We start from the raw sequence: 24,324 nt of genomic DNA, 5'->3' as shown, positions 1-24,324 counted from the left end.
TTGGCGCTGGTTTTAGGTTGATGATTACTTCTATTCAAGCGCATTCACAGTAACATTTTTTCAGTCTTCGCGTGCGGATGCGTTTATAACTCACTGTGATAACACAAAGTAAACGAAAAAAACGTTCCGCTCAATTCCGATAAGCTAAATTTTTTGTGCTTTAAACAAACAAAAACAATAATTGTAATAACAAGCGAGGAAACATCTTCACGCTAATTCAATAACCTGATTTTATCTTTATTAGTCAACGGAATTTTTGCTTGGTACAGCAAATCCACACAAAAAAGATATAAAACCAAATTAAAACCCGTTTAAAACCAAAATGTCATCGAATCGTGCACCAAAGTCCGGTTTTGCGGCCGAAGCACAACGCAAAGTAAGTACATGCAAAGAATTGAGCAATCACCAAATATATATGTAGAAGAATATGGAACTCCTTGCAAAAGCAACTGGAGTTCTTGTAGGGATTTTCTTTTATTTTGTTGTAATAAGAATTGTATACGATTATATGCACAGTGACAGTTGAGAACTTTCCTTCTATTCTTATCCATGTTAAAATGCGCGACAAAGCATAAAAGCGCGGCAATTCGTGGCCCTCAATGACATGCGTCTGGCTTCACAAAAAGCAAAAAAAAATTGCATATGACGACCTTCAGAAAGCCCAGTACATGCGTATATAAGTAAAGTAAATAGATCCACTACATTCATAGGTACATATATAGAAATTTTATGTATTACATGTTCACATTAGTTTAGCAATTGCTATAAACATAGGTTTAAACTTAAAGTTTTCGGATTTATTTTTTTGGCCCGAACGGGGTGGTCCAATAACTCCTGCTGTGAACACTAGTAGCTCCCGCTCTCTTTCTGGAAACTATGTATCGCCACACATTGAACATGAGTTCAATACATGTACGGGACTCGCAAGTCGTTGTGATGCTCTTGGCCTTAATCCTTACTGTTCCAGCTACCGTAGTTTTAACCCATTTTACTCAGCTACGGGGTTAGAATCGCAGTATCCTTTGTTCGACTTTAGGGAAAAAAAACATCATATCTTACAGGGAATAACGAGGTTTTCACCACTTCTGTAACTCTTATATTGCCATTTCTTTAGTAAATGAAATGTTCAACATCTAATTTTTCATTTATTTGCCAGGATTTTATTAGTACAATAATATCTACGGTCCTTAAGTGTGCAACAAAAGTAAATAAAAATAATAATAATTAAATACAAATAGTAGCAAATAATAAGTTAATCAAGGTTTTGTAAAATCTAAATATAAAGAAATAAAGGGGTCAGTAAAACTAAGACTTACAATAAAACAAGTAAAAGTGTCTAAGTTCGGGTGTAACCGAACATTATATACTCAGCGTGAGCTTCAATTGTACATTTCATTTCAGATAAATTACTTTTCTACATAACACGTTTCACCGCCCGTTTAAAAAAAGTGTCTCCCCATTTCCTCTTGCAATAAAACTTGATAAGTGAAATATCATTGATTCAAAACTATTTTTTGCTAAGCTATAGCTTATTTTCGTCTACGACCCTTTTAAAAATCGTTTATATAAAAGTGGGCGTGCTCCTTAACCGATTTCGTTAATTTTTCTTCAAAGCATTCCTTATAGTAAAGGCAATCTCTCTGCCGAATTTTGTTACGATGGGTTTAACGATTTTTGATTTATGATTAATAATATTTGTAAAATTGCCATGACCATTTTAAAATTTTTATAAAGTCTCAATATCAGTCTACACGTAAAATTTCAACATTCTAGGTGTATTATTTACTAATAATCAGGGTTTTTGTGTTTTCCAAAATGTTATGTATATAAAAAGTGGGCGTGGTTATTATCCGATATTGCTTATTTTCAATACCAATCTATTCTGGGTCCAGATAAGCTCGTATACCAAATTTGGTGAAGATATCTCAATATTTACTCAAGTTATGGTGTTAACGGACAGACGGACGGACGGACATGGCTCAATCAAATTTTTTTTCGATACTGATGATTTTGATATATGTAAGTCTATATCTATCTCGATTCCTTTATACCTGTACAACCAACCGTCTTTATACCTGTACAACCAACCGTTATCCAATCAAAGTTAATATACTCTGCGTGCAAGGCACACAGCCCTGAGTATATATCAGCTATTTTCTGAATTTCAATTGAAAGTTTTGAGCTTCAATTGCAACTTTCTGAAGCTTCAATTCACTTGCTGAGCTGAAAATGAAAAATCTGTAGAAGGCAAAAATTTTAGATAGCGAAAATTAACTTTAGCTAAAATACTCATAAAGAATATTCTTAGAGCAGCTTTTATCTAAACTACTGGTACTAATAAGTACTGCAAGATAGTTACATATGCGAATAGAATTGACAAAGAATAGCCGCGCAGAGGTCGAATAGTTATGCGTAGGGACTGTTGGGGATGTTGGTTTATCCAAATGAAAGTATACGTACGTTTGTTTTACAATCTATATTATATTTAATTACCAATATATGAAAAGTTATAAAGTTTGCTTTACACGTGCGATCGGATCTAAGATCAAAAGAAAAAAGGAAAGATGGAAATGTCATTGTCAGCGATCTTATATAAGTATCGGATCCCTGTGTCATCGATAACGTTGAAATCGACCAGTGTTTCGGTTTGAACGAATGAAAGACAATTTGTTCTTGGCTATCTGCCAGTCACCACAGGACTATCAAATCAGCCCCCATCGGGTTAGGGGGTTTAAAATATACCCGCGGCAGGCATGCCTGTCGTAAGCGACTAAAATACCAAACTGATTCAGAAAGAAAGATACAATTTCTGGCTTTCAGATAATTCAAAATTTCACAACCTAATAAACGCGACCTCCAACAAGAGATATGATCAAACTTAGATAATACAAATAAATAACGTGTCATCGTACATCGATATATGGGCAGTCTGAGAACTCACCTTAAGCGCCAAATACACGACACGAACATTTCCGCGAACATTCCCGTTATGTCATGTTTCTGCGACCTTTTCTGTCGTGTATGGTGGTGTTTGCCAGTTCGCGCAAATGTTCGCCAAAAATCAAAATATTTTAATTTTTGGCGAACTGTTCGTGCGTGTATGGCGAAATAGCTCATAATCGTAGTAATTTCTGAACGGAACAGACGTGCGCGGAAAAGTAAAATGGCAATAAAAAATTTCTGAGTGAATTTATTAAATCTTCTCTCTTTTTTTACGCTTAATTGCCACAGCGAGCAATATTGCTGCAGCACAATTGTTGTCCATATTCATCGCTGTCTGAAAGAGAACTAATGTTCGGCCAAAAGTTCGTATGGTGTATGGCCAAAGCTGCGAACAAGATTGCGGAAATGTTCGTGTCGTGTATTTGGCGCTTTACTGCAAACAAAACGATACCAAGACTTTCTAATGTCGACAGGTGTAAAAGTTATGGCTAAGGCATTTGGTATGCCTCCGATTAATCGAAACTTATGCATTCCATAAGGTTTGCTGGATTAGCTGTTTTATATAGATACAATTATGTTAGGTTTAACTGAGCTTTCAACGAAACATTGAGAAAACAGGTGTTTGCTTCTTGCTGTAACATACATAGTGTACCTATACCAAGTGTGTCAACTAAGCGATAAACGTCAAAACTACAAACAGCCTCGCTCACCTGATGGAAATCTCAGGTCTAGAGTCGCATTTTTGGTCTCAACGACAACATTTTTGCCTACCAATCGTCTCGACTTTTTCAATTTTTCAATCATTCGGAGCATTCGGTAATGGTATCCATTTTGAATTCGCTGTCATTCCGAAGCCAGCGAGTGCCTGTCAGAATGCTTGACAGATAAGTCAACACACTTGTACTTGTACACTATGGTAACATACACCAATCAGAAACATCTGGGGAAATCAATCTTCACGTGGTATTTGCAATACCAGCAGTTAAATCTCCCAAAGAGAGGTTTAGAATGTGGATAGCCCTTAACAGGGCAGACAGCTGCCATTTTTTGTTGACTTCTCGAATCATTGAATATGCGGATTTTAATCATGATGTGGAAAGTTTGGATAGGTTTTTTAGCCATTCTGAGCATATTACCCAACGGCATTTAGCAAACAAGTATCAAATTTTAGAGGAGATATGCTACTTACATAAGTGGTACTATAAAAATCTACTTGTTTTTGCGTTAAACATTTCCTCTATTTAAAGGCGATTTCTTATATGCGGATTAACCACAAAATGATGACGATAGTTTATCTAATTACTTAAATTTCCGTTGCAATTGCTAAAGAAATGCAACTCCCCCAATAAATTTAAATAAATCTATCAAATGCAATCAAGTGAAAGCTGTAATTCTATGCAGTCAGTTGCAGTCATCACGTGCTTTAATAGATGTGGATTGTTCGTCTGAACTGAATGTATACCTTCCTTCAGTACGGCTAAATGCCTGAAGCTAAATGTCTATTTTACTTATGTACTTATATCGTTACATTTGTATGTTGTAATATGTGGACAGTTTTACCGAGTTGTTCATGTACTCCATTCCAGTTTTAAGTTGTTTTATAGCACGAATTCAGTAAAAATTCGAACAAGCAACTTTTTTATTAGGGGATCTACGACTTGCCGGTAATCTTTGTTTACAAGTATGTACATATTATAGTCCCAACAATTGGTATGGATGAAATAGATATCATATGTAAGAATTACATTTCACTTAGTATATATATACCTATGTAGAACTTACATATGTACACCCAGAGAAAAAACAACATAAAATCAAAAAAAACGATATTGATTCAATAAGAAACATTAACGAAAGTCTAGTAATGTCGAAAATTCTTATTTCAATATAGAACAACTTTATTTTAATGTTGCGCAATATTCAACATATTTAATATTATTCGGCATTGATTTAATATTTGATTCTTATGGAATTGATTTATCGTCTTATTAAATCAATATGAAAGAATTATTAAATTAATAGTGAGCATTGTTGATGCAAAACAGAAGCAATATTAAATTCATAATGCCAATTATTAATATTAAATGAAAACGTTATTAAATTAAAAACGTACATTATTAAATTAAAAACGCACGCTATTAATATTAAATAACGAAATTGTAGACCTCTCCCCCTCCTTTACTAGCCTCTTTAAGGTTTTACTGACTTTACGAAACCTTCAGTACAATTCATATACAATTTTTATTCTTATTCTTCGATTTAAAGAGCTTCACTTACCAAACTCTTGTGAAATATAAACACAATTTAATTTTCAAGAGAGAACAAAAATTTTAAAGATTTCATGAAAATACAAAGTAACAACTGTGCTATATATTTTTGTCTGACATATGTTTTACCATTGCATAGCGGATATAGATGTAGAGGCGAAGTATTTAACTCTGAAAATGTTTTTATTTCTAAACTTTCCTTTAAAGATCCAATTTCATACGATTGGAAATGTGAACAAAATTTATATATGAAAACTTCTTGACATAAAATATAAGCTATGCTATTTTGATACAAAAACATTTTTATTTTATATAACTTAAATGCGCTGCTATGTAAGTTGGTGGATAAATAATATTTTTTTTGTATTTCATTCCACTATAAAGACGTTCATAACAATATTGTATTCTTTTCAGGTCGATATCGTATGTTTGAGTCATTTTAGAGAAATAGCGTTGTTTGGTAATATCAACAAATTCTTCTGATTGAAAGCTTATGATAGGTTCGATTCCATTTCATCCAAAGACTTGATAAATCCTAAATATAGTAGACAAAAAAATTAAAATTTTTACCAAGAAGTTGCGCTTTAATTACTTTGTTAAGACAGTCATGGACATTGCATACATCTAGAAGAAGGGATGGCGCTGGAGATGGACTATTAAGACTGCTTTCTTTCATCCATTTTCTAAAGTCCGACCTTAAGGAATCTTCTTCATATTCAATACCAAACTAAAAATAATTTCAAAGAAAAACTCATTTCAAAATGCTTGAGATAGGCTGCAAAGCACTTCTTACCTCTTTCTTTCTCCATGCAATGAGCTTGCTGCGAAACTTTACCCGGAGGCCAATCGGTGGAATAGCCTCCTTTATGTCATCCTTGTCTAAATACTGAAGGCTTTCAAGAGTTACCTACGCATCTACACTTATATATACATATTTAAAATTAGAATTTTTTTTTTGGTGAATAAAATACCGTCTTTTAAATTTAATTTAATAGACATTTTTTAAAAGCACGTGTTATAATTTGCAACAAAGAACGATTCAGCTGATTGATTTAAAATGTTGCCATATTGATTTAAAAATTTGTCTTATTGATTCAATGCTTTGCAATTTTAACGTCACTGATCCATGTCGTCTCAATATTGATTTAGTGTTGTGCAATATAGATTTAAAAATGTTTCAACTTAGCGTTAGAATCAATATCAAAAAATTCTTAAAATAATATGGTGCAACATTAAAATAAAGTTATTTCAATATTATTTTCGAAATAATTAATAAATATAATCAAACCAAAGTTGAAAATTGTTAAATTAATGTATTTCAATATTATTTTTCCCCTAAGTTGAAAGTTATTGAATTAATATGTCGCGTTCTTGTTTTTACAATGCACTTTTTGGCTCAGTGTAGGGTACGTGTTATTTATATCCATATCTACATACATACAAATGGCGGTAAGCGTAGTTTGTTGCTCGACTACGAAGCAGCTGTTTGGAGGGTTCAATGATGTCATCGCAATATTTTATGTATTATGCGGCAGTTAACCCGTGGTTACTCACGAACGTACGTACCAAAAACGTGTCAGCTGACACGACCTATCTTATGAGTGTACAATGTAAACGAAAACTCACCGACGTGTAACGCCCGTACGTACGTAGCCCGGAACGTAGAAATCAAAAACAATTTGGAATTTTTCCGTAAGAACGTGTCAGCTGATCGCTCTCTCACTAGACAGAGTTGCCTAGTAAACTTTTGTGCGCTAATTTTTGACCGTTTGCAATTTTATGCAAAAACACCTAATTAAAGTTTGAAAAATTGTGAAAATAATTCGAAATAATTATTTAAAAGTGCTGATTATAAATATGTAATCTATTTATACTTATTTAATATGTATTCCGGCCTTTTACAATATCAAAAATTAAATTGGAAAAAGTTGATGTTTCCATAAGCATGCATGCAAACGGGCCAATGGCAACAATGCTTTGTTGTAAACAATACACACACCAATATGTTATGTACATGTACACAGACGCACACATTAGATGTGTTTATACGCTCTGTGCATGCGTCTGGAGATAATAACGACCGATTTTAAAACGAGTGTAAGTCAAAACACTGTACTTTTAAAACGAATTGAAATTTAGTCTATGCATGCGTTTTGAGTGAACCCATATATATTCAAAGCGACTTATGCATGCGTATAAACATAGTAATTGATTCCTTCGGGCTTGAGAGTGCGGTCAAACGTGCTTCGTACGACAAACGTCCGTACGTACGGCACACGTCGGTGGGTAACTGCCGCATTACTCATATGCCCCCTCCTCGTACTCGTCAACAAATAAAAGAGGAGCTACATACGTACTTTGTACATGCATACATATGGACATTTGTAGAAGGTAGAAGTAGCGTTGAAAAGATAATAAACGCAGTAGTAAATAAATAATAACAGACGTACCTACTAAGTGCCAGTCAGAGAAATACCTATAGCAAAATGTTTTTAAAAATTATCAAAAAATTCTGGGTTACTACCAAAAAAGTTATGAGGCAACATGACTTTATCGGCAAAATGTACGAAAATATAACATAGCCGTTCCGTTGATTTATAACAGGAAAGGAATTAAATTAATGGGTTACGGGGTGAGGTAGAGAGGGGATATTTGGAGAATAAGAGGATTAGAGGGAATTTTTGTGACTGGAGGGAATGTTTTACTAAGTGGATGTTGGAGCCGGTTGTTGACAGCAAAAACACTCAAATGACCAAGGAAAGTATGGCTGAAGTAAGCAGTCCTTTGATGGGCTCTGCTGTTGTGGGAATTTTTTGTTTCACCCCTCGAACTCTTGGAGCCCACATGGAAGGCATAACGAACACCCTAGCAAACCTACCCGTATTGTTTGGGAGTCATTCGCATTTCAATAACATTTTCTTTTGTCATTTCACAACGTCAAGCTAGTTCTGAATAACAGCTGCGAATTAGGCAAGCAAACCCTAACCTGACACACAAAAAAGAAAATTAAACCACTACTTATAGAAGTAGACGATTTGAACGCACCTTACACTTCATGCTGCCCCTGTTTTACATCAAAAGGAACACATAAGGCAACGAAAGCTGAGTAGACGAAAATATTTAAATCGTTACGTGGATGTATGTACATTACACTGGGTCGATTTATTAACCGATATCGCGCCATCGATTTTTCGATAGGATTTGGGCTCAGGAAAAAAAGTTCCACTACTTGACTTTTTTCGACTTTGACTTTTAAAGTCTTTTTCATGACCTACTAAAAAAATTTTCATTTGATTGTAAAATTTTCATGTACATAAATATTTAATTTTCTTTTTTTAACTGTTATCGCCTAGGTTTTTAGCGGACATTTTTGGGTCGGACAGGGTATACATATGAAAATTTGTTTAGTAGGTCATGAAAAAACCTTAAAAATCAAAGTCGAAAAAATTCATAGTGTAACTTTTTTTCCTGAGCCCACATCATATCGAAGAATCGATGGCGCAATATCGGTTAACTTTCCATACAAATCGACCCACCCTAATGTACATACATATATTTTTTCATACATACCTCTGTATTTAAGTAAATGAAGGAAATTTCGAACAAATCTATACATACATATTTACATACATAGATACTTAAATGCACATACATAAGTAGCTGCATTTACATATGTGTTGCGTTTTGTCTGTCCACACATTTATGGCTTTAGCTCCATTCTTTCACTTTACACGAATCATTCGTGTTCATCCTGTCAATAGAAAACAAAAAAAAAAAACTGTTACAAAGTTAAGTGTCGGCAAGATAAAGATGGTGGAGAGGTGGGCATGTCAGTGTAGTGTTGATCGTTACGCTCACACTCGTTAAATAAACACTTATTTATATACATACAAACATGGTTCATATATACAAACAATACTTTTGTTACTCGTAATGTTTGTTTCTATACGGCTATTTTTTTCCTTCAAGTGTATAAATATTGAAGAGGACCGCAAAAAGCACTTAGTGAAAATATACTTCACACTGCGGACTATGTGAATCACAGAAATCTGTTGTTGTTGTTGTGGCGATAAGGACTCTCCGAAAGCCTTGGGGAGTGTTGTCGATGTTGGTGGTCCTTTTCCGGATGCAGATCCGGTATGTTCCGGTAACAAGCACCATAAAGGCAATAGCCCGACCATCTCGGGAACGATTTGGTGTGACAACATGAAATCTTTTAGGCCATACCGCCTCCCGCCCCCTAGATGCATCAGGAGTTCAAGCCAGAGCTTGGCGTCTGTCTGTATTCAAAGGCAAAGGAGGGGCGTAGTATTATCGCGCCATAAACCCGAATTTTAGAATAAGTTTTCCTAAAAAATGTATAACAATTAACCTAGACCAAAAGCTAAAACTTTATAACTTTGACACAGTCAATCACTGCAGTCTCCAAAGGTGGACTGCAAATAATGTATGTGGTCGGCAAGCATCGGTGAAACTGCAGACCTGTCACCAGAACATCATCTACACAGTGAGGCGAGAATACTCCCCATAAGGTGAGAAATGAAATGAAATGAACAAACCGTTTCTTTTGCATACCCGGAAACCTGGGCATCCCAGCAGGCATCTGATTAAAGTTGGTCCCTTGTCCACTCCCCGGAAAATATCTTCGTAAGTATTAACCCAGGAAAAAAATATCCATATGTACCGAGTATCAAGCAAATTATTCAATAAATAATATTTTTTGTAATAGGACGATCTCTGTTTCCAAGTGTCCTAAACATTAACCCAGGCAAAAAGTCACCTTGGTTGCAAATCAGTCAATAGTTACGTTTTTTTTTTGGAATAGTTTGGTGCTTCGTGCACTTCACGGAATTGCGTTAAAACAACGGTGAGAAAGAAATCACCGGCTTTATAACTAGAACTCCTAGAATTTTGCCTGTGCTTATGATGTTCTTACGGTTTGTATCAAATACGAGAATGAACATTCAAGCACTTAAACCATTTTTCTTTTTAAAGCTTGATCACAGATCGTCGTTTAGCCTTCTATAGATGTACATACATAAATACATATGTACATAAAAACCCAGCAAAAACTTGCATCAGTGGTTGTAAGCAATAAGGAATACTAGTTTCACTCCTCATAGACAAACCTTAGAATAAGGTAAATATAGTCCATCGTACACCTTATAATAACGCTTTTTTTCGGCTTGCATATGCTACAAATAAGCGTTATCCCTTCTCTTGGGAGGTTATCGCGCCTTGCATTTATATATTTATATTCACCCCTATTCTGCATTTCGATTACGTTCCCGTTCTACGCTCCGCTTTAATCGAAGTTTGGTATTCTGCATTACGACGGAATCGTAAAGAGAAGAGGAAGAGCAAATGATTTTTCGAAATCAGCTGTTGGTACGGAATGTGTGAACATTGGAACAAAATAAATTAAAGAAAATTTGTAAAAAAAAACACGAAAAACGTTTATATTTTATTGTCCACGCCATTTTGTACAAAAAAAAGCAATAGAATATATTGCCGCAGTGTTATATTTTTTTGAGTGAAGTGCTTTCATAATTGTAAGTGTGTTTTTGTCGTTCTTTTGGCCAATTCCCTGCCGTGGCCACCGTGTTTTGTTAAAACGGATTCCTGCACGATTATAGTTAACATTTTCTGAATTTTAAGGATGCTAATTTCATTGCACTGGCCTAAATTACTTTATAAAGGTTTATTTATTCTTTCCGCAAGGATTGTTTACGTTTTCGCTTCACCTTCCTCTACGCCGGCAGCTTGCTTTGGCATATAACTGGACCCAACGAACAGACACAAATTATAGCTGTCTATTATAATGGAATCAATAGCCGCGGCGTTATTTGTGGAGTTGGAAAGCAACGCATACGAAAATGGCCAGGCGAGAATGGAAAGGCAAATACTGCGAGATTTGTGTAATCTATTTGAGATGAGTGACGAATTGTAAGAAATTGAACTTAAAAGTGGTAAAGTTTAATGACATATTTTCTTATCTAGGTTCAAAAAAAACTTTCGACTTAACAAGGATGCTTTCAAGTATGTGTTAGATACTTTTGCGGGGCAAATACGTCCAAGGACTTCGACATCGACATGTTGTTTTTGACCTGGAAACATATAAAAAACAATCATCTCAAGCCTTCTACGTTTCTTAACAAGTTTTACTTACATTTTTGTTAAAATTCTGTTATAAATTAATAAAAAAAATAAAAAGAAAATATTTTTCCGCCAACTAATTTGCAACTTAGAAACGGAACTACGATCGAAATGCAGAATACAAAAAATCGAACGATTCGAAGTTGGATCGAAAGAGATTGGAACACAGAATACCAAAATTGCCAAATCGAAAAAATTCCAATCCAAGTCGAAATGCAGAATAGGGCTCATTATCCTATTATAACGCCTTATGTGAGCCTCATTTTAATTTGGTATAAGCCTTATATAAAAGGACCTAATTCAGCAAGTAATGTATTAAAATAAGACCTAATGTAAGCCTTATTTTGTTTAGTCCTTAAGCCTTATAATGGGGTTGTTATATTTTACCTAATGGCTCATAATAATCCCTTGTGTAATTCTTGTTTTATATGGCCTATAAGCAGTGCATGGACTTTACCACTTTATTGGTAGATCTAACAACTTTTTAGCCCATTTTCATTTTCTACCACGTCTACCACTAAAGCTCAAAAATCTACCAACATTTGCCTTTGTAAGGAAATTGAGAAACGATTCAATTTCGAAGACGAAATTTTACACCTTTTCGAATATTTTAATGCAAAAAGTATTCAATCTAGTCAAATTACAACGATTGTTCCCTTACTTAAGGATTTTCCATTTCACAAGACTTCCATGGAAATTCTTAACAACGAATGGCGATCATTAATGTTATATAATAAGGAAAAAATAGAAAAGATATTTTCCGACGATATTCTTAATATAAAATTTTATTAGCCTTATACTTAAATATTTTTGAAGTCTTTAATGAGCTCAAGGCCTATTGAAAAAATAAAACACAATGTTTTTCTATTGTATTTTACATATATTCGTCGATATTTCGGTTTCATTCTAAAACCATCATCAGGAACATATGACTATGTTTGATCGATTCAACTAGAAAAACATTGTGTTTTATTTTTTCAATAGGACTTCAAGAATATTAATATAAAATAATAAAGTTGGGAACTGAAAAGAATCTTCTAGAAGAAAATTTGAGTGAATAAATGTGCTCCTTAGCAATATTACCTCACAGTAGTACAGCCGCAGAAAGGTCGTTCTATGTAATGAACGACATAAAAACCACCAAGCGTAATGGATTAAAAATTTCAAGCATTTCCAATCAAATATTAATAAAAGAGTATTGTACTTAGCGGACGGACTTTATTTCAGCCTCCAATTGAATTAATAAGATTTTATAAAAAAATTTAATTTTTAGAAGGTGAAATTGTTCCTTATAGATAATAACACCCATATGGCATTAGATTTTTCTTTTGTTTTTTTCTGACAATTTTTTTTTTGTTGAAAATTTGGTTTTTATTTTGAAAAATTTGTCCACAAATTCAATACAAGAAATAAATTTGTTTATGAAAGAAATGTAGTAGTCATCTACACGCAAATATTTTCCTGCATTATTTTCATCAGTTTTTAATGAATAATTTTGAACGAAAATAAAAAAGTTTTAAGTAAACAATAACATGCCAGAATTGCAGAAAAATACTGGTAAATTGGAAATTGTTGTTCTAATTAGACGTTTCGTTAAAGTTTCCTCAGTATTTCAAGCTAAAAATACAGGAAAAAAGCAAGTATCATATAGGCATAAGCTATGTATGTATACACAAATTTACAGCATTTTTTTTGTTTTGTTTACATATTTTTTTTAAAGGGTTATTTCCGTGAAATGTGTTTTATTTGTTTTACAATAAAATATGAATTATTTTGTACAAATATAAAGTGCAGCTATTGTTTTCTTGGGAAAAATATCTACCAACTTCTACCACTATTTAAATTTTTCGTCTACCAACATTCTCTTTTTTAAAATCCGTGCACTGGCTATAAGCCTTATACATACATAACGTTTTATTTCAGATAAACATTCTGCCGGATGACATAAGTACAGAAAAATGAGGAATATTATAAGGAATACGCCATAAAACTTATAATCCTCATGCCGTAAGACTTTTGGCCATATAAAATAAGCCTTATATAAGGTTCGACGTTTTTGCTGTGTAGAAACCACATACAAATTAATACATGCACATAGTTTTAAGCTGTGATGGGTGATGGAATTTTTGTTACGTGTTTTATTATTAAATATCTTTTATATATACATACATACGTACATTTATACACATAAGGGTTATCTCGAAAAATCAAAAAAAAATATTTTTTCAATCTCACCTCTTTAAACGCTAGTAAAATAAATAAATGTAAGACGCGATAACTACCGAACAGATTTTAGGCCGAGTTTCTCTTCCAATTTGCATCGTGCTCCTTTTTTAATTTTTCTTACAAATTGGCGGGACGGGACCTACTTGTTTTATGTCGACTCTGAACGGCACCTGCAAGGCAGATGAGTTTTCACTGAGATCTTTTCATCGCAGAAATGCACTCGGAATGCTTGCGAAACACTGCCGAGTTGCGACACCGCTTAGAAAATTTGTCTTCTAATTAAACAACTTTGTTTGATGTTGCTTTGCCCGGGACGTGAATCCAGGATCTTCTTAGGTGGAGAACGCTACCATCACACCACGGCGACCGCCGCTAGTACAACGGTCATATATCTAACTAAATAACATTAGTAAATAACATTTTTTTGGGGTCCGGATTGGTGTGCTCAGGCATCAAAGCATCAAGATGCCTAACGAAAAGGAAATTGGTTTTCCGCAAGTAGGTCTTGAATTTTTTTTTTCTAAAACTACTCACATGAGATACATAGATTGTATCTGCGTGACCGAGCTTAGTTTGGTGTGACTTAATTTTTCTTCAGAAATGCCACAGGTTCATAATAGCTGTGCTTTTTTTTTACATCTATAGACGTTTACGCTTAAACTTTATATGGACTGCCAAGCGTCAAACTGGAAATAACCTCTGAAATTGCTGCGCATAAAATTAGTACTACTAAATTTCAATACGCTTTATACTCAGATGTAACTGAAATATGTGTCTATGTTTCACCTCTACACTAATTCTATGTATCACATCTTAAAATGGTGCGTATCCACAATTCATCGCAACTGAGTCAGCAATATGTTATACACTATGACCATCAGAGGGTTGTGTCTCCGCTTTTCGGTACACCCTGTTCTGTAGCTAGTTATTTAACCACCGCCACTAGATGGGTCTCCTAAGCATTACCTAAGCGAGGATAAGCGTTTTTTACGCGTAAACGTATACGCGTGTAAAAAAACACGGCTAATATAAAATTATATAAATATATACGATCTAAAATTATATAAATAATACGAATATGTTGCAACTCTACTAAAACATATTTTTATTGCAAGAGAAATGTATAGTCTTGGAATGTGTATTTCTACTTGCCAAATTTCAAGGGAACCAGTTAAGCCTTTTCCAAGACAGGAGCGGGTATTAAAAGAAATAAAGACAAGGAAGTAACCCGAGGTGGCAACTTAACCAAGAAATATTTTTGTTGCAAGAGGAAGGAAAATACTTTGCGTGTGTTACCCATTTTGACATACCTAGTTTAAAAAAGAAAAATGTAAATACATAGGTGGCAACTTTCCTTATACGTCCTCAATCCATCAATCCTGTGAAGCCATTCCGAGATAATAGTGGATACACAAATAAATAAGAATCGCTCGTTTAATGTTATAAAATACGCTGCCAAATTCGTCGCAGCTTTTCTAAATTCTGTTTTAACAAGAAAAGATATCGTATCTTAAAGATTAATAAAAAATTTGTATCGAGCCAAGCAACAAAACAAAAAAAAATGGCGTGAGTACCAAGTACTCGTGAAGCTCATTATATGAACATAAAGGTGTACGTCTAGGAAATAATGTTTACTAGAGCTCGCACAGGAGTCGAAGTTAAGCCATAATAGAGGTAAATTTCGGTAACAACCGATACCGACAAGTTATTGTTTTATAATCGACTTATGATTGCTTGCGAATTATCATTGTCGATTTTCCGATTTTTAACAGCTTGTCGTTGTCGTTTTATTGTTTTCTTAACGGCTTGTTATCGAAAGCCGGACCCGTGCGCATCTTGTGCAACCAATATAAAATCCTCTTATCAAATATCAACAGAAATCAGCTGTTCTACCAATCAATTAAAACGTCAGCTTGCGCTGCCATCTGGCGTATGGTAGCAGCTGCAGGTAATGCAGTGCAAATATTCACAATAGTGCCAAAGTACAAATAGATTTCTTTGTGTGTTCACAATCGTTTATTTTTGACAAATTACTTTAATAAAATATAGCTAAACAAAAGCACTACGACCAAAATTGCCCAAAGCTCACTAATAGCCCGAATCTTGATTGTAAAGATGGAGACAATCAAAACTTTATTTATAGATTTGGATTCCAAAAGGGACCCGTACGTAAGAACATCAATTAGAAATAATATATGTATTTGATTATACGTATATGTTCCATAACAAGCCGATGAGTCGTCGTTAACAAGTCGATAACTTTTCGGTAATAATTTGATGCATTTTCGATAGCAAAATCGATAACTTTTCGATAATACTACGATAAGAAATGGGTAACAATGCGATAACCAATCGATCATAAGGTCGTATCTAACCGAAGTCGTTAATAAAATCGTATCTCAGGAGAATAGTTAAAAAGGTTGTGATTGAAATAAAACAATAATTTGACAGTAGAGTTATGAAATAATATTGCAATATTAAGGGCGATATGTTGAGGCTTAGTCCAAATTTTTTTAAACTAAATATGTATGTATATTTGATTAATCGTTGATGTCTTCTATAACAGCCAACATATCGGGCCAATGTTTTGTATTTTAAAGAACGACATATGCAGTTACGATGTATATGTATATATCTATAAATAGTCCTAGGCAGAACTTTATTTTTTTGCTCTTGGTTGACACTTTTAGGGAAGCGCCCATATGTATGTATATAAATCAGGGATGCACCTTAACGTTAAGCTAATCGTTTATCAAAAAATTTCCACCGTTTCCGTTGAAACACTTCGAAATATTATCGATAAAGAAATTATCAAGATAAATTGTATTTCGTTTTTAATCGAAACGAAAAGCTTTCGTTAACGTTAAAAACGTTAACAAAAATGTGATACTTTATGTTTGAATTGTGCTGGCAATGCTATAGCCATGGTCAAGCCGTAAGGTGGCAACAACGAGCGCACATACACACACAAACTCTATGTAATTTGTAAGTGTAATTCGTTGGTGGTAATGTCAAAAATACTCTGAGAAATGTTTGTACTGTCAAAATTCATGAGAAAAGTTGCAATCAGCTTGGCTAATGCTTTCACCTTTAATGACTCCGCCATCAATCAGCTTTGCCAGCATAGTTTGAAATTAATAATCAACATAAACGATTTGATTTCGTTTTGATATGGCAGAAAACGAAACGAAATCATTTCGTTAATTTGACGATCTTAACGTTAATAAACGAAACGAAATGACTTCGTTTCGTTTATTAACGTTGATTATCGTAACGAAATGATATCGTTTCGTTGGTTAAGCATGCCTGATATAAATGTATGTAATTTAAAAAGTAGCTGACATGGCACCTTTTATTGTTGTGCCCAATAACAATAATGATAAACTGACGATCTGCGCATTGCATAACCGTTAAATAATTGTGTTGATTCATCAACATTTGACGAGAGTGAAAATAAATAAAAATATCACATTGAAAATAAAAAGTAAATCAGTAGTAATGTACATGCTATTGCCAGTAAAGCGTATCAAAAAAAAAAAAAGAGAAACGAATTGGTTCATGGGGAAAATTTTCACACTTGTGTTAAGCTTTCCTGTTGATATGTGTGCCTTTGAAAAGGGCGTAATCTCTTCTTATAAGATCCGTTCTGAGAAGAAAACCCGGTTTTTTTACCCGTAACTCACAATTTTGGAGGTGTCCGGGGAAAATCTTGTATGCAGTCATTCTAAGATCTTCAAGGTCTTCTAGAAAAACGTATCACTACCCAGGCATTTTTTTGGTGTCACACAGTGTAATCGATCAGTAAGAGTAATATTTTTTTTATATCAAGAAATAGAACGCCGATAAAACTAGTTTCAATCAGTAAATCTATTTTTTGTCTTTTCAAAGAAACCATCAACGATATAAATTCTACATTTCTGGCGGTCTGATTAGCTCTTTTTCAAGTTTTTGGTATACTGCTTTTGTTTTTCCAAATAAAATATTAGTACTGATTAACATTTTTTTGTTTTATCGGCATATTGATAAATGTTTCAAGGTTCGATTCGACTCAAGGACAATAATTTTTGACTACCTTTATATTAAGTCCCTTTTATGTTTGTCCCTTCATTTCCATACGAATTTTTGACCCACGGAAAACTCTTTTTCGGTAACTTCCCGTTGAGCTAGACACTTGATCCTAAGAACATAGTTCAGATCTGGGAGACATTACAATGCAAGTGAAAAAAAATCCGCTAGGTGGCGCACAGATCAAGTTATACGGAAAATTTATTTTAAAATGGAAATTTTGCGATCGGCTTTTAACTAACTTCTCGGTGATCCAGAGACTTGAAACTTAGCGCATAGCTTGCGAGTCGATGATACTACAATCCGTGGAAAACAAAATGCCGCCAGGTGGCAGACGAGTCGAGATAAACGAAAATCCCTGAAAAAACGCAGGGAATCTTGTGATCGATTTTTGAGTAACTTCCCGGTGAGCTAGAGACTTGAAGCTTGGGCAGTGAGGCAGAACCCAGTGACAATGCAATATTTGATCAAAAAAATTTCGCTAGGTGGCGCATGGATCGAGATATTAAGAGAATTAGTTTTGATTTGGGAATCTTTCAATACATTTTTAACCAACTTCCCGGTGACCTAGAGACTTGAAACTTGACACACAGTTCGAGGCTTGGCGACAATACAATTTACAGAAAAAATTCCGCTAGGTGGCCCTCTAAGTGAGATAACTACAAATCCCTGAAAAACGAGGGGAATCTTTGCGATCGATTTTTGAGTAACTTGCCGGTGAGCTAGAGACTTGAAACTTGACAATTTACAGAAAACAAAATTCCGCTAGGTGGCGCGCTAAGTGAGATAACTACAGATCCTTGAAAAACGGGGGGAATCTTGCAATCGATTTTTGAGTAACTTCCCGGTGAGCTGGAGATATGAAACTTGAGCCTTAAGTCAGAACCCGGTGACAATGCAATATTTTGTAAAAAAAATTCCGCTAGGTGGCACATGGATCGAGATATTAGGAAAATTAATTTTAATTTGGGAATCTTTCAATCCATTTTTAACTAACTTCCCGGTTACCTAGACACTTGTAACCTAGCACACAGTTCGAGACCCGGTAACGATACAATTAAGAGAAAACAAAATTCCGCTAGGTGGCGCGCTAAGTGAGAACTACAAATCCTTTAAAAACGAGGGGAATCTTGTAATCCATTTTTGAGTAACTTCCCGGTGAGCTGGAGATATGCAACTTAGGCCGTTAGTCAGAACCCGGTGACAATGCAATATTTTATCAAAAAAATTGCGCTAGGTGGCGCATGGATCAAGATATTAGGAAAATTAATTTTAATTTGGGAATCTTTCAATCCATTTTTAACTAACTTCCCAGTTACCTAGAGACTTGAAACTTGGCACTTAGTTAGAGGCCTGGTGACAATACAACTTATAGAAAACAAAGTTCCGCTAGGTGGCGCACTAGTCAAGATAACTGCAAATACTTTAAAAACTGGGGGGAATCTTGCGATCGATTTTGAGTAACTTCCCGATGAGCTAGAGACATGAAACTTGGGCCGTAAGTCAGAACCCGGTGACAATGCAATATTTTATCAAAAAAATTCCTCTAGGTGGCGCATTGATCGAGATATTGAGAAAACTAGTTTTAAATTGGGAATATTGCAATCGATTTTTAACTAACTTCCTGGATATCTAGAGACTTGAAACCTGAAATATAGTTTTAAACTCGGTGACAGTGCAATGTTTGATCAAAAAATTTGAGCTACGTAACGTACAAGTCGAACTATTTACAAGATTAGGCCATACCTTCAGGGCTAGCCTCCTGAGTGTTGCAGGCGTTGTAGAATTCCACCTCGTTGAAGGCCCAACTCAATGCACGTCCTTGCATACTTTTAGGCGTACGCGACTTTCACCACGATTCTTTTAGACTTTCAGGCATATGCAAATTTCACCACGTTTTTCAGCTGTGCAAATTAAGTAGCTGACAAACGAGGTGGAACTCTCTTGTTATGATGCGAGGTGGAATTCTGTTGTTTTCGCCAGTGCTGTTAGCGAAAATTCCACTAATTCTCTTAAATCTTGCTATTTTGAACAAATAAATAAAGATACGAATTTTCATTTAGGAATTACTTAAATTACTAATCAAAGTTGCAATTGCCTTTTTGTAGGCAGTACTAAAAAATTTAAAATAAAAAAATGATAAAAAATTTTAAGGACTACCTTTATATAAATGGACCAAAAAATAGAATACAATTTTTTCTTTAATACAGACATATTCTTGTTGAATTTTGACTAAAAAAAACTTTAACAATAGCTCTTGTAAAAGAATTTCGGGATTTAAAACTATAAAGGTGGAGCGCAATCTTTCAATTTAAGGCAAACCATGTACTTGGGATTAACTAATTGATTATTTAAAATTTAAACACGCGCTTCTTTAAACTAAGAACATACTTCAGAACCCCATGACAATGCAACATGAGGAAAAATAATTTTCATTGGGGTGGTCCACGGATCGTGAAAATTCAAAAAACCTCCCAAGCTGGAAATTTTGCTTTCGAGTTTTAAGGAAATCTGCATATTTGCAAGAAAGATTTTTTTGGTTATAATATTTAGAAAATCCATTTACAAAATGGGGAATCTTTCTACCGCTATTTGAGTTACTTCCTGTAGAGCTAGATTCTTGAAACCAGGCATGCTTAACGAACGAAACGATATCATTTCGTTACGATAATCAACGCTAATAAACGAAACGAAGTCACTTCGTTTCGTTTATTAGCGTTGATTATCGTAACGAAATGATATCGTTTCGTTCGTTAAGCATGCCTGCTTGAAACTAAGAACCCCATGAACCCCATGACAATGCAAAATGAGGGAAAAAATTCTCGCTTGCAATCGTAAAAATTCAAAAAATCGTCCGATCTTGGAAACTTGCTTTCAAGTTTAGCCGATAACCCAGAGACCTGAAACTTTGGAAGAAACTTCCAGCTTTATTAGGTTGTAATATTTAGGATAAAAGAATTTTGTAAAAGAATTCTCTAGATGGGACAGGGATCGATATATTTAGTGGTATTAAAAAGTATTTAAATTGTGGAATTGCGATCGATTTTCATGTAACTACTCATTAAGTTGGAACATGAAACCTTACACATAGTTTACAAAATAGACTTTCGATATAATCTTTACTTTAGTACGGCAATATGCGCTTTACCCTTATATTTTGTTCCTCATACAAATTTTTACAGTGGTTATGTTAAAATTTGAGTATCGAAACAAGATTATGTCGTTGTTTACAGAGAGATTTTTCGTTTCTTCTGGTTCATTTATGTATATGAAGTAATTAACAAATTTTTACTTCCTTCTTTTAGCGTCTTCTTTCTTATAAATTTTTTAGGTTAAGGCACCAATAACACTATGCGACAAAATCAACTTTTTTTTCTGGACAAAGTACGATCTCCGTTTTTCGAAGTTAGCCTCCAAAAAATAGATATCGGCTTTCAAAGTTCGAAATTCTACATTTCGAAATTTTAATTTTTGTTAACGCGTTCAGCAAATTAAAAAAGTAAAAATGTGGTCGTGGTGCACCTTTTTCTTTTATTTGAATGGCTGAATTATTTTTTTGAAAAAATTACAGTACGAACAATTCCAGTGGATGGTATGTGCAGACATGAAAGTAGTAGCCACTATCATGGGACTATCTGATTTTTCACCTCTATAACAGCTGTTATACAAAATTCTCAAAAAAAGAATTCAGTCCTTCAAATAAGGGAAACCACGGACCACGACAACGCTGAACGCGTTAACAAAAAAAATAAAATTTCCAAATGTAGAATTTCGAACTTCGAAAGCCGATATCTATTTTTTGGAGGCCAACTTCGAAAAAACGGAGATCGTATTTTGTCTACTTAAGCCTCAATATCTACAAAAAAGTGGGTTTGGGCTAATACCCAACGCCAATAGATACGGTAAGGTAAAAATATGGTTATGACTTAAAGCCCTGACATACTTGCCATAGTCATATCGCCACACCTATCCAAACGTGGTTCGATCAACAGTTTTTTTTGCTCCAAACCCTTTGCGAATACTGTTATTATTGGTTGTACAACGAACTTTTGATTTTTCGATACTGTCTTATGCATTTACATAAGCGTCAGCGTACAAAACCGGACTATACTTACCAACCCGACAGCTAAACTTTTGCGGCTTTGAGCTATATATTTTATTTACTGCTGTACAATAAGCCGGCGTCTGAAAAAGAGTAAAATAATAGATATTTTAAATCTTAACCGTTTTTTCCTTATATTCAATCTGTATGGATATCTAATCTTGCACACTTTGCTAATAATTACAAAATATGCGCGCTTGCGCCTTCTAAAGCTACATTAATTCATATCGCAATATCTTAAAATTACGCACACGTAAACCAAACTGATATAACTGTCTATGTAAGTGTGCAAAAAAAAAAAATAAAAAACACACAATTCCTCAATGCCAATATATTTGGTGGCCACTGAAGTGTTAAATAAATGAATCAAGATTTTGACGACGGTGACATCATTTTATCGCGAATATGTCAAAACGTTATTGTTTCACTGAGCGCCAAAATATACGTAAGACTGCTGATATCACAGTAAAGAATTTGTTAGTATATACATATGTAGCAATAATCTATGTACCTACACTTTTTTCCGATTTCCTGTTGTGTGTGTTAAGCCTTTAGTTGTACACAAAAATTTAAAGAGTAAAGGGCCAATTATTAACCCTAACGCCATAGTCGTAACCATACCCATATCCAAAACCATCTCTAATGTGATCGATTAATGGTGCCTTAACCTAAAAATCGTGTAAATTTCATAAAAATGAAGAAAACGCAAAAAATTACAATCATATTCCACAAACAATAAGTCTCTTAGTTATAACGTATTCAAAACAATGAATAAAATCTACAAAAAGTTATTAGATTTACCAACTCAAATATTTTTAGGTTATGGATATGGCGAGAAACCAAAAACCAATTGGTTGGCTATAATATGGTTATGGCTTTAGCGTTATGGTATGACACCATTAATCGATTAATTGATTTCCATAAGGTTGAAACGATCAGCTGTTTTATCTGCTTATGGATAAGTCACCGGTAATTGGCCCTTAAGACGAAGTTTTTTGTCATACTGTTAAGTAATTCCTGTTTCATTTCTTCGTCTTAAATTTATTCAATAATTGTTTAACTTTTTTGTTGTTGTTTTTCTTAAATGCTTGATAAGCAAGACTGCTTTTAGGAATTACCATTTCAGTATTATTTTTTTTTATTTGTTTCTCAATTTTGACCAATAACAGTAATTTGGATACGCGATTGAAAGCATGATTTGAAGCAAAGTTGTGTTGGTTAGTTAATCGCAAGTGCCTCTAAAAGGATAAATAAAAATAAATATATGCTAGGCACGATGACCTCTGAAGAGATTTTAGGCCGAGCTTATTTCCCAATTTGCGTCGTGTTCCCTTATACACCGACTCCGAACGGGATCTGCAATGTAGATGAATTTTAACTGAGTATCTTTTCATGGCAGAAATACATTTGGAGTGCTTCCCAAGTTACTGCCGAGGAGCGGTCTTGGGTGCTGTAGGCAGAGCACGCTGCCACCACACCAGGGAAGATTCTGAGCTTATCAAAAACAAAACTATATCGGACGCTAACTACAAAAGAGTCACAACTTGAAAAAATGTAAATGTTCAGGAGAGAAGAAAAACGGTTTATGTGAAAACGTCTGTAATGTTATACTGAAATCCAGTTTTACAAAGAAGGATACCTTCATTATAAAATGAATTGACGAAATTTTGTTGTAATTATTTGTTTACGGACAAAATATATAGCAATTTTGAATTATGAATATTTCTAAGAAAACTTACTACTCGTACATTCACAATTCTTTCATCAAAAAAGGCACATTTCACAATAATACAAGCAACTTTACTCACTCTTTACGTATAAAAAGACACAATTTTAATTAATACACAACAAAGTTAAAAGTTTTTTGCAACAAGATAGTCAGAATTTAAAATAATACACTTTATGCGTAAAAAACTGTTCACTTGTTCTTAAGCAGATTGACACAACTAAAAATAGTACTCTTTAGTTGATAGAGCGCAAGCGATGCAATCAACACGAAACTGGCATAATGGTAATTTTACAGTTAAAGAAGAAAATAATGACAACGAAATTTAAGGGGCAGTTAGAGATGTGTACTGTGAATTGGTTTATGAAAAAAAAACGATTTTGAAAAATTTTAAGTTGTGACTCTTTTGTAGTTAGTCTGCGATATATTCAAAAATTCGTAAACATTATGTCTATGCTTATGCACTGAGCTAAGTGTAAGGTTTCAACATTCTAAATTGATTCTTTAAATATCTTTAAAATCTCGATTCATATCCCATTCAGAATGTTTTTTATTCTAAATATTAGAACTTGATAGGGTCATAAGCTATGTTAAAAGTGTCAGGTCTGTAGGTTATTGCAAAATTCCTTAAAAGTCGAAAGCAAAATTGCCGGGTGCAGATGATTTTTTGTGCCAGAAGGTGAAAGAATGAAATATTTATATATTAATATTACAACTCATTAGGCCCTAAGCCATGAGTAAAGTTTCAGATCTCTAGGTTTTCGAGAAGCTCCTTAAAATTCGAAACCAAAATTTTCAAGTGCAAACGATTTTTATATGTTACATTGTTGCATTCATTG

The 24,324-nt window shown here is 34.2% G+C and overlaps 2 protein-coding genes and 1 long non-coding RNA gene across 3 annotated transcripts in view; 1 reads left to right on the top strand and 2 right to left on the bottom strand.

The window, feature by feature from the left end:
* Positions 1-24,324, bottom strand: part of LOC137253109 (uncharacterized) — a 486,773-nt gene that overhangs the window by 124,648 nt on the left and 337,801 nt on the right. The gene's annotated exons all lie outside the window — the stretch shown is intronic.
* Chd64 (calponin 3) overlaps positions 42-24,324 on the top strand; it is a 97,072-nt gene continuing 72,789 nt past the window's right edge. The window contains exon 1 of the mRNA XM_067789472.1: positions 42-376. Within this exon, the coding sequence (XP_067645573.1) occupies positions 323-376 (54 nt within the window). The 5' untranslated portion in view covers positions 42-322. The remainder of the gene's footprint in view (positions 377-24,324) is intronic.
* LOC137233975 (uncharacterized) lies at positions 5,361-6,328 on the bottom strand. The gene is made up of 3 exons (XR_010947627.1): positions 6,004-6,328; positions 5,803-5,937; positions 5,361-5,745 (listed from the first exon to the last, which is right to left on the bottom strand). It is a non-coding gene; the product is annotated as an uncharacterized lncRNA (long non-coding RNA).

The sequence above is a fragment of the Eurosta solidaginis genome, chromosome 5 (assembly GCF_040869045.1).
Source record: "Eurosta solidaginis isolate ZX-2024a chromosome 5, ASM4086904v1, whole genome shotgun sequence".
Taxonomy (NCBI): domain Eukaryota; kingdom Metazoa; phylum Arthropoda; class Insecta; order Diptera; family Tephritidae; genus Eurosta; species Eurosta solidaginis.
The sequence above is the reverse complement of the archived record's forward strand: the minus strand, read 5'-3'. Positions and strand labels throughout refer to the sequence as shown.